Source organism: Pagrus pagrus (genome assembly GCF_965226575.1).
Source record: "Pagrus pagrus genome assembly, chromosome: 14".
Classification (NCBI taxonomy): Eukaryota; Metazoa; Chordata; class Actinopteri; order Spariformes; family Sparidae; genus Pagrus; species Pagrus pagrus.
The window spans coordinates 5,794,820-5,806,935 of record NC_140198.1 but is presented as its reverse complement, the minus strand read 5'-3'; the positions used below and the strand labels follow the sequence as shown (position 1 = coordinate 5,806,935).

Below are 12,116 nucleotides of genomic sequence, written 5' to 3'. Positions count from 1 at the left end.
GAACACTAAATGTATGAATTCCCAACCTGTCTCGCTAAGGATTATATATTTTTGTGTCGATCACAGTTGGTTAAACACTGATTGTGTTTTAAGTCTCTGCAGGCTGTGTACTGTTATGTTGAGGCGTCGACCGTGAGGACTTATTGATCGACTCTCTTTTCTTTCAGTGGTTCACCACAAACTGTTCAACTGTACAGCTCTAACACCAGCAGTCTGTTATGAGTCAGCAGCCAATTTGAATCTAGTGTCTCTCACATGTAGGAATGGTTTTATAAAGGTAAAAGATAAATGTGAAGTCTATCTCCAACTCTATAGGGCACCTTAAAATCTATAAGTTTGTTTCTTTTAATAAGTTATTTCCCCACAAATGTTTACGGGACTTATCACTGTTGATTGACACCCATTGGGTTGGACTGAACCGAGCTATATCTCAACTGATTCTACTGATGACCAACAGGGACAGCAGGCTTGTACGAAGGATCAACATTGAATATGAGCTCACTGCCCTGTGTCATGATGAAAGTGGTATTGGAGTGATGTAAAGTCTAATCCAGGGGTGCCCAGACTTTATATCTGTGAGGGCCAAAACTGAAACTTGGTAGTGGGCCAGGGGCCAAAACCAAACACAAATTGTACTCTGTTGTTTATATGCAAAACAGTCGATGGATGCCAAGTTCCCTGCGCAACTGTCCACTGTTTTGATTATGCAAATAATTAATAATGAGGAGTACTTTGTCACAAAATTTATGATTTTAATATATGTATATTTTTTTAATTCACTTATTTTTCTCTAGAAACACCTGGCAGGTCGACTTGAACCTCATGTCTAAACTGTATGTAGCCATTAGCAACCAACCAATATCTCATATCCTGAAATAGGTCATTTCATATCCAGATTATGATACAAATATGTCACATTTTCTGTAAATTCAATGGATAAATAGTTAATATTGATTAACTGCATAGACGGGCCTATTTCTGATTACATTTTGAATTATAAACACAAACCACATCCATCCGACTGAAGTAGACACTCTTAAAGGTACGAGCTCCTGATTTTTTTTGTCTCGGCTGGTCGGAGTCTTCCTGTTCGTAATGACCCCGTTCTGTGTCACGTGTTTGTTTGTGTTTCCTGAAAGTTATCCTGCCGTGTGGGCGAACACAACATGTCGTCCAAATTCTGAAAAAGTGTTGCTGCAAAGAGATTTGTGAAACAGCCATTTTTAACATTATGCTTATGGATGTGAAACAAGTGGCCAAAACACAAGTCATCAGGGAGTGTCTCAGTGTCTGAATGTTGATTCAGTGGCGCACATCACACCAAATGGATGTTACTTTTAATACACTGTAAAGACCCTTAGTAGGATTTCACATTAAATCTAATCAAAGCCAATTTTGATTCAGGCAATTACTGCCATTCAGCAAAGCTGGTGTTCGTCTGTGGGTGGGCGAATGTGATTGACTGCATCTGTTGCCACCGTCAGTGTGTGAGAATTGTTTTATCTTCGACTTTGCTTTGTTTCTGTTTTAACACTGATCCTGTGTGTGTGTGTGTGTGCTCTTTCCACAGTTTTGGCAAGCAGCTGGGGGGCAGACGAGGCTGTGAATGCATCACATTGGAGCCGTCAGAAATGATTGTGGTGAGTAGAAACACTGTCTGCCCCGCTCTGGCTTTGTCTCTCCCCAAACCACCTCCCTTTTTATCCTCCTACCGCTCCCATCTCCGTCCCTTTGATATCATTCCTGTTTTTTTTTGCCGTCTTTATTTGATGTCTGTGTTACCTTTTTTACCCGCGTACCCTTCTCTTCGTCATCCTTTTTTTCCCTTTCTTTCATCTCTCTCCCTCTTCCTCCCTGTCTCCCCCACCTCTGTGCTTCCCCTCTGTGCCCTCCCCCCTCTCTCATATGTCTGTCCTCAGATACAAATTCAGATGAGCTTCATTTGCAGGACGTGTTGCCAAACTGCTCGCCATTAAAAAGCATTAATTACCTGATGTAGAAATGTTGAAGCCCAGGAACATCTAAGTACTGCAATGAAATTAAATATGATATACGGCCCAAACATATGAGGAAATTAATTTTTTTTCAATTACATTTGAAAAATAGGGATTCACGGAATAGAAAAATGCGTATTCCTACAAACAGATGTGCTTAATGAGAGAAACGCCTGCTGTTACAGTGGTCATACCCACCTGTCTCTCCATGTTTCATGTCTACTCTGTTACCTATAAAACAACGGCACAAAACATCTTATAATGGGTTATTTGTAGTGTCGCAAGTTTCTTCAAGTCTGTTGACTGAGCTCTAGAAGTGATTAGGAAGGCTCAATGTCATTTATTTCTCATTTCCTGATGAATAAAAGTGAGCCAAAAGCATCTTGCCTGCCTTTTTGCTGAAATCAGAAAAATATGTTTTTTTCATCTGTAACAGCTCATCGTTCTCTAAAGGCCCTCAACACACCAAACTAACATCAAAGAACTAGCTGCGACAAAGGCAGACTGTCACATCTCCTGTGTCTCTGCCAAAAAGCTGCACTTGAACACACCGCGTAGACTACAGCTGGTGGCCAACAAGCTCGTACATCCTTCGATGAAGCAGCGTTTTTGACACCACTCGTGCGAATATAGCCGCTTTTAATCGAAAATGTTGAATAAGCCGAAACCGCGCTAAATGAGTGAGATCATGTACTTCTGTTTTAACACAGACTTGAGGGACTTTCCTTTTCTCTTTCCGTTTCCCCTTTTTGTGCACTGATCCTTTTACCTGAGCAATCGGAGGGATTTCTCTCACATGCTGCTGGCGATTCTACATGCGCAAAGGTCCAAAAAGCTGCCGACAAGGGCCGTCTAGTGCCACCGGTGCAGGACACGCATATTGAATTGGTGGCTCAGTCCGTTGATAAGAGAAAATCACTCTCATTGGATGCTAAGCTGTGTGAATCAGTGCACAGGAAGAGGAACAGAAAAAGAAAGTGAAAGCACCTTGAGCCTGTCGCTGTAGCATCCATGACTTCACCTCATTTTTTTGCCTCTGCCTCTTCTTCTACAACCAAAAGAACAACTTCTGACAATGGCAGTACCAGTTGCAACTTTTTATCAGACATATTCTCGATTTAAAAAGTGCTGTGTACACGAGAGTGGTAGGCAAAATGGTAGGCAAACGCAGTTTTATCATAACAATCGCAGTCCCTTTTTGAATGACGAATACAGACAACCATCTCCTAGTGGTATGGTGCAGATTGTACAAGCTAGTTGGCCGTCCGCTGTAATCTTTTTGGTGTGTTCAACTGCAACTTTTTGGCCGAGGCACAGGCGACATGAGGCAACAGACGGCCTTGATCGCAGCTAGTTTTTTGGTGTCAGCTTGGCATAAACTTAATGTAGGGGTCATTTTTGGGACGGGGTGCTTAAACAGAAAGAGTACTTTCAGCTTTTCTCCCTAGTTTGACGAAAAGTGCCACCAGTAAGTCGAGATGTCCAGCCTGTGCTGGTGGCATACAGCATGTACTCAGTGAAAGCCATGGCATGACATTGCTGTGACTAATGTGACCACTAAAGTGGGTTTGAAAAACGGCGAGGAGTTTCTTTAAGTTCTGCATGCCACAATTTGCATATACAAATGTAGTGTGTTTCCGTCTGCCTCCACAAGGTCGCAGTGCCTACAAAGTCTCTTCCTTGTCTCCTCTGTAAATGTCCTTCCTTATCTCCTGTCTTCGCTCCCCTGAGACTCTGACTGAGGGACTTGTGGGATCAGGTGGTATAAGACGGGATAAGCAGTAAAGTTTTACACATAAAGCAGCAGGTTGCACACGTTCCACTGACGTTATTCGATATTGAATATAAAACCCTGAACAGATTTGACCTTGTGGCTTCTCGGTTGTTACTCGTCTGTTATCTCTGACCTTTGACAGTGATGTCGAAGGACTGTCAGATGGTGCACGAAATCCCCTGCAAACCTTTTTTGTACAGAAGTTTCGAAGTAATCCTCATCTGAAATGTATGTTGCTATGACTGTACAGAATTACATAACTCTCATTGCTGTAGTCAGGGGAACAATGATGAAACCTTATCATCCTGAGACAGACTGTCACTCTGTTCACTTCAAACTGAGGCAATAATGTGCAAGATTTTCATGCGAGTTGATGTCAGTTTATCTGTTCTCGTCGTAACAAAATAATGATTTAACCAGTTTTGCTCTGAGTGCATTTATATTTAGCGCTTCAGGCAGTTTTTTACTGAGAAAAATCCCCTGATTCACAGGAAGTCATGCTTTTTTTTTTTTGCAGCCGAGTATCTCTCGCAGAAAGATATGACGAAATGTTTTTTTTTTACGTTTATGAATTCTATTAACTGATTGTATTAATTAGTGGAAAATTAGTTGACACAGTTCATAATGTTGGTTTCTTAACACACACTAATACACTTTTCAAAATGAGTACATGGACAAAGGCAGTTTTTGATCATTAGTCCCAGGAAACAAGGAGCAGAAAGTCCCTTTTGCTCGTTGCATAACTACCATCTAAAGAACACAGACTCGCTATGTTTTTAATTTTGCTTGGCTGCGATGTCTTAAATATGTAGATGTTGGAAGGGAGACTTAGAAAAGTTGATGAGGATTAGCTGGAATAGCTACTATCTGCTATGCTTAAACTTAAGTAAACATTGCAAGAAATTAGAGATACCCTGATGGACCGGCCAGCGTCCAGAAACGTCTGGTTTTCAGCATGACTGGACATGAGTGGCGACCGGCCAAGATAAGTTCAAGTATACATGTATACACTGCGTACATGCTTATAATTCACTTCAACAATTCAGTAGCAGGCCATTAAATAACTAGAAACGTGTCATATTAGTTATTTAATAGCCAGTGTTTTACTATGAACATACAAGTCCCTTTTTCCATTAAAAGGATTACAAAAATGTTTTTTGCCTGCTGTTAATTATAATTCTTAGAAAGAAAGAAATCGGAATCAGCCAAAATCAGAATCAGCTGAGGAAACTGCTAACTGGTACATCTCTACAAGACATTTCAGTGCTTGTTTACTGTGTGAATGATCGCCATACTGTAGTTGTAACAGCATTTGACCTGTCAGCGACATTCAGGGCAGCAAATTCCACCCCAGTAGTTCCTGGGACTAAAGAACATAATTTTCCTGGAAAGTTCTCGCAATGAAAAAGGGTCATAAAAGTGAGATGTCCTTTCAGCAAGGCACTTGATCCTAAACTAGCCCTATGGGTCCATTCAGAGACTATTGCTACAGTGAAAGAGAGTGGTGTGGTCCTCTAGGTATGATTTGTGCGATACTGTTTGAATGTGAAGTTGGCCATTGTTGGAAAAGAGCCAATGAGCTCAGTTGACTCAGTTAACACGGGATTAAAGGCTGAAAATCAGTTTTAATTTAAAAACAGACAAGTGGGATAGGAGTAGAAGTGGTTTGAATTGAACTCGTCTTCCTGGAAGATCGGAGAGAGATGTCAGAGGTGATGAAGGGGAGAAAGAGGAGAGGAGCCATTGCTACAGTATAAAGCCTCAAGGTGGATCAGCTGATGAGAGCCTGAGGGAGAACATGATGTGTTTTTCTGTGTCTACACATACAGACATGTCTGTTTTCAACTTTAAGTAGTTGCATTTTTGTCTGAGAACAAGGAAATGAGATTATGTGATGTTATTGTTGTTAATAGCTCAGCACATCCTCGTCTTTTCCACCTTTTAAACAATCTGTAATGCCTCTGCCAGCTGCAGCACAGCAGGACAGGGTGGGATCTGAAGTAACAGACTCATAAGAAGTAAATAACAATAAGTATGCTAAAGCAGGGGCTACCAAACTGAAGGGCAAGAGTCAGAGGTATATGTATTTAGAAATCAGAATCAGTAAGAGGTTTATTGACGCCAAGTCATTGTAAATAATGAAAATTAGCTAGATGTGGAGGGATTGGACTGATTGAGACCAAAAACTCATCAAGAAAATGTTTTACGAGGTTATAAATCAAGTGAGAAGTGAGGTGATTTCCTCGTAAACTTACATACCATCAAACTTCTTTGTGAAACCAGTGGAGGTGCCCCCTACTGGCTATTAGAAAGAATGCAGATTTAAGGCGCTTCTCCATCAACTTTGCTTTTCAGACCCAGAAGCGGCGTCCATATTTTATACAGCCATTTGTCCCGGCCTTCTTGATGAGGCCCGCGGCGACTCTTCAACAAATCTGCCTCCTGTCTAACATAAAGTACAAGCTGGTGTAACATAGTCGGATAAATATGTCATTTTTTAAACTGGGACACTGTGACTACCTTGTCTAAATTTAGATGGATTAGTACACAGAGACGAGCAAAAAATGGTTTTCCAGTCATTAAAAGCAAACTCAGTCTTAAACACCCTGTAGTTATTCCACCGCAGGGTTAGTTTGTCCCACGAGGCTCGGATAGCACATCTACTAATGGGAGGTGTTATTCAGTGCGACAAGAAACTGTTGTTTTATCATTTTAAAGCTGCACTGAGCCTGGAATATGTACAGAAAACCCTCATGAACACATTTCAGCCTTTTTAGAAAGGTCAAAGCCTCTTTGAGAATTTGACTGTGCATTAATTGTTTAAAGATGATTTTATCTGACGAACCTCTATGACCAGAACGTCACTGCTTCTTCAGTATATTTTATGACCGAGTACAGAAGTCTAGCTTATTGTCATGTCAAGATAATTTCAAGGCAAGAGATTCACATCGTCATGGAGTGTTCAGGATCTTCATCATGATATTTTCCTGTCCAAATATCGCAATAATCGATATAATCGTCCTTTCAGGTTCTGGTTATTGATGCCAACTTCAAGTATCTACTATTGAAAGTTCAGGATTTTGTTTTCTGTGTTTTAATACACTGGGAATCATTTTTAAAAGCTGGACTCTCTGGTGAAACTGTTCGATATTAGATATTTTTAAAAAAAAAATCATATGACTGCAAATATCGTGATATTCGTAATATTTAATATCTGCCCAAGCTTAGAAAGCAGTTGATCATTGGATAACAATCTGTCACATGACTTTCCTTAGAAAATCCCTCTAATGTCCATTAGTGGATGCATGTCAGGCTCCAGTCAGCAACGTCTTGTTTGGATTAAATAGGAGAAAAACTAGGTATTCAGCTTGACTGGCAATACCTGATAGTAGCACATCTAATCCCCCAAATCCCCCACAGACCACACCATAACTGCTTGAGAGACAAATGTCTTTTCAGGAGTGAGCGAGGCTTATCATCAAGGATGCCCACAGGAAGAAAACATGGAGGAATTCATCGACGAGGACTTAACATGACTATAAACCCTGTGTGGAGCACAAATAAACACGAACACGCCTGTGCACACACTTACACACATGCACAGGCTTCCAGATAAATGCATAAACACACAAGAGCAGAGGGACTGTGGTCGAGTCACACTGCATTGCAGCCAATCAGCTAATTAGGGCCATGGGAATAGTAGAGGGAGTGTAATTTGTGGCTGTTGTCATGACTCTGGTCACAGGATGGACAGGAGTGACATTCACAGACTGACAGGGTGGGGTTGTTTGTGTGTGTGTGTGTGTGGTGGGAATGGAGGGGAATGCAGAGAAGTAAGTAGTGGGAAGAGGAGAGTAGGAAATGAATGAATAGGGCTTAAAAACGAAACGGGAGGGAAACCATCAGTTAGACAGGGGAGAGGAATGTAAACTGAGGGATGAGTAGATGTTAGTCATAAACACATTTAAATGGAATCGAGGAAACAGGAAGCACGGTCACATTATTGCCGTGACCGTCAGAACCATAAAGAGAGGAGTTCTGAATGGCGGATCACGGGATAGAAAAGGGGGGTTTATTCATTCAAGCAGCCAGAGAGGCACATGCACAGTGAGACAAAAACATGCTTATATGGTCACAGGATGGACATGAAAGTTTGGTACATCTCTAGGAATTTTGGGTGCATTACCTTCAGGCTGTACGTCTCATGATACTCGTTAAAAAATGAGGCAAGATGACATTTTTTACGTTGAGAAGGGACACATCTATACCAGTAGTAAACTGTTATTTGTTATTTTATAGCCGAACTATCCCTCATGCAGTTGTTCCAGACTCCATTACAGCGAAACAATCCACAATGCAGCAGTTACTCTGTATATCTCTCACGTAACGCTGTTCTTCTATCTATACCGACCCATAGCGACTATTTGCGTCCCATTTCAGCAGTGACAGAAAATCTTAGGATCCCTCTTGTGTTTTATTTTAAAGCTCGATGTGCAAGATTGTCTCCAATCAAACAGCCCAGAGATGTTTGCCTTTCAGGAATATGATCCAGGTCTTCTCATGGTTTTTAGGTATTATGAGTGTTTCATGTGGGAATATAGGGAGGCAGGAAGCACAGATTTGACTCCCATCAGCTTATAGTCTTCTATCGTCATCTCGCACAAACACAGTGGTCGTATCTTCTCATATTTGTGGCCAATCTGTATGTGAAGTAGGCCTGCATCTCACGATTTTGTACAATTTAGTCGATAAAATGTCAAAGGATTATGTAAAATGCCCAAAGTGATGTCTTTAAATTGCTTCTTTTGTCCAACCAACAGAAAATAAAGGGAATGTTTGAGTTTCTATCATAAATGACAAAGAAACACAGCAGATACTTTGACACTGTTGCTTGAGAAATTACCTTAACAATGAAAGATGATCAAAACAACTAAGTGACTAATCGCTGCGGCTCCACTGTGACTTCACATGACTGACCTGGGGAAAAACACATAATCGTCACATACAGAAACACTGTCTGTGGAGTACATACACCATGACAAACTCTCCCTCTTCCTGCACATTACCGCATTGTAAGTTCAAAAGGGCAAGTCCAAATCCTGAGGAAATATTTGACAGATTTCACACCAACATCCTGCCTCGTCATTTTATCTTTTATAGCTTACACTTTACACGTAAATGTAGCATATAATGGCGACTTTGAAACAAACTACACACAGTAGAAAATAGAAATGGAGAATAAGAGGCTAAAAGAAGATGAGTAAAAGAGAGAGGGACAGACGGAAAGAAGAGTGTCAAGAAGATGCAGCTTAAAAAATGTGCAAACACCAGCAGATGGATCCTGTTAATTTCTTTCCTGTCTTGGCTTCTCAGACGGACACACTGACAAAACTGGAAGGCTGAACAGCAGGCAGTGATACTCTGAACAGGCAAACAGGAACATAGCAGAGCTCTTCTTAAAAGGGAGTGAATCATCCGATCAATATTCTGGTCACAGGCGAGGATGATGTTCGCTGCTGAAAGCAGCAGGTGACCACAAACCCTTAAGCATGACACGATGGTCAAGTCAGAGGATGTGAATTTAATCTGACAGATGACTATCAGAGTGAGATTAACATGTTGTGAAGCCCAATATGATAGGTGAGTGGGTAGATACATTGCAAGACGCACAGGGACATTAGATGCATATCAGAGAGTTTTAATTAAAGGGAAACTGCACCTATTTTAAACCTCAAAGTTTGCTTACAGATGTTGGAAGAAGAGCATGCGAAGTAAAAATCCCTTGTTCTGCTGCATCAGTTGACACTTCTTTTTAACTAGAATGGCTCTTCGTAGAGCGCATACCTCCACCAAGTCCCAACAGTCCCCTTTTGTACTCACTCATAGATACTAGCCACCTCAATATGCTTAATTTGTGTTCCCACCAACATCCATGCATTATTCTCTGAGAAATTGACGAAAATGTCGATAAACACCTTTTCTCTCGCAATGTTGTAGAAAGTGAGAAAAAATTCCTGGATCTGTCCCTTTATCTGTACCCATGGCAAAAATGAATGGGGTCTATACCTGGGCCAAGATCCATTGTCCATCCATGTTTTGTCGACATCCGTTCAGTAGTTTTTTAGAAAATATGAATAACATGTTATAAAAGTGAATGTTTAATTGGTGGCGTACTCTTTTAACAGACATGTTTTGGAAGAAGACAATACTGAAGAGAAGATTACGGGAATGGTTACAGTTGGGATATCTTGTTGGCAGAGGTTTTTTTAATTTGGTCTATTTAGCACGTTAACGTTCAATAAAACATTCGAGGAACGGAGGAAAACAACACAGAAGAAACAAACTGAAGCAAAAATGAAACCAAGTGTCTTACAAAATCAATCCAAAGCGAATCCTGTCCCGGTTGGGTAAAACGTATTTGGAATTTTTGTTAAATAACGTCATTACTGACATAATAAAACCATTGACTTACTTAACATGAAGCAACAGAGAAAAAAACAAATTCCTCCTTCAACAACAGACCGGCACAAAAACCCTACGGGGAATGAATTGTATGGCCGGAATCTGTGTGCTGTGCTGTTTTTTTCTGCCTGGCGAGGATATTTGTGTATTTACGGTTTCCTGGAGGAAACTCTGGGCTCTGTGCGCGTGTCAGGCAGTGAGAGAGCGAGCGAGCATGTGAGTAAGTCTCTCAGTATGCAACGTGTTGAGCAGCTGAACTCTATCTTGAACTCTCCTGCCCTCTGAAGAGGACGACTCTCGCCAGATCTCAGACAAAAGGAGAGAAAATCTGTTTGTTCGTTTCATTTAATTTGGTTCTTTTCTTCCTTTTGTTCTGGATGTTTGCCCTGAAGGATGTTGGTTCACGAAATCCCCCGGGATTTTGGACCTTTTTTTAAAATTTGGATTCAAAACTTCTATTCAACTCTTGCATAGAAGTGTTCGCCTGCTCGTTTCTTTCTCCCGTCCTGTGGTATTTCCTGCTTTTATGTGTTGTTGTGATCACGACCTCGGGTCCGGATGAGTGTGCTCCGCTGGCACCGGCTCTCTGCGCTCTGGAAGAACTGGATGTTCAACCAGGAGCCAGCAGAAGAGCAGGGCCAGATCTCAGAAGAAGCTCCAGGACATGAGGCAGATTCAAGGACAAAGGAAGGCGACACATTCAAGGATCGCAAGAGCCAAAACTTGGATTATACAGGCCAGACTGTGGAATTTACAAATCTAAACAACGTTCCTAAGCTCCAAAAGTCAGATCTGCTTAAGCGCAGCAGCTCTGAGCCGAGCCCGCAGGTCTCAAACAGTGAGGACCAGTCCACCAGCGGTCCCCACACACCTGAAGGTTGTGTGTGTGGATCTCGTAGAAGCTGTTATTCTGAGGAGGGTGTCGACTGTGTGTTGCAGGTGGATAACAGCAGCGAGGGGGACGACAGCTTTCTGCAGAGAGAGGGGTCACAACGGAGGTCCAGGCGGCGTTTCAGGAGGGTCAACCCCAGGGGAGAGCGGGAGCTCATCACAGACGGCCAAGAACCCGCCAGCTACAACACGGTAGGAGTAACACCGTCTCTTTAATGCTACGTCTTGTTCACTTTTAAGCCGCTCATGTAGTATGATCTTACCCAAACACACTTAGACTTTATGCCCCTTAACGGAGGTTTTATACTGTGTGTTTTAGCAGAATAGGCTGTTTTCACAGGTTACTAAAACAGATTAGTAGCTTAGTAGCTGAAACCTGCTGTCATCCTGACTAATCAGTACTTTCAGTCTCAGCAGATGCAGATGACACAAGATAGAAAAAGTATTCTACTTGTGTAATACTTATTCAAGTGCACAGTCTACATGTGCAAAGATCCGCTCAGTCGTCAAAGTGTTGTGTTAGACGTATGATCAAGAAGATTAAAAAGAAACAAAAACCTGTGTAAAAACCCATTAAACAGTTAATGTGTTGCCTTATAAATGTCTTTGAGTGCTCACAGAGAAGATAAACACCTAAACATTTTAATGTCACCTCCATTTTTGATAGAAAAGAGGAAATTTTAGGGAGAAACAAACGAGGTCTCTCTTGAAGGTGTACTATATTTTATTTTTTATACCTAAATAAACAAACTCTCTTTTGTTTTTATGACTGAATAAACACACTGACCTTAACAGACGACACAATTTCGTACTGTTTTTTGTTTATATTTGGCGGACCCTGCCACCTTGTTCTGGGGACCTTATTTTCCTCTGAGAACAGCTTGTTGATTCAGTTATTTAAAAAATGAATATTTCTGAGTTTTTCTTATTACCTCATTAATATTATAATATTAATTTCTTCTACCAAAACGACATGGTGCCCTTTTAAGGATTCT

General features: G+C 41.2%; 1 protein-coding gene across 7 annotated transcripts in view; it reads left to right on the top strand.

Annotated features, from left to right (window-relative positions):
• rapgef6 (Rap guanine nucleotide exchange factor (GEF) 6) overlaps window positions 1-12,116 on the top strand; it is a 153,325-nt gene that overhangs the window by 49,186 nt on the left and 92,023 nt on the right. For 3 of the 7 annotated variants that reach the window (XM_084374413.1, XM_084374416.1, XM_084374415.1), the window contains exons 5-6: window positions 1,571-1,640; window positions 11,170-11,313. In XM_084374413.1, the coding sequence (XP_084230539.1) occupies window positions 1,571-1,640; window positions 11,170-11,313 (214 nt within the window). Of the gene's footprint in view, window positions 1-1,570; window positions 1,641-10,623; window positions 11,314-12,116 lie in introns of those variants that run through there. The other 4 variants (XM_084374417.1, XM_084374411.1, XM_084374412.1 and 1 more) reach the window with 2 other exon arrangements.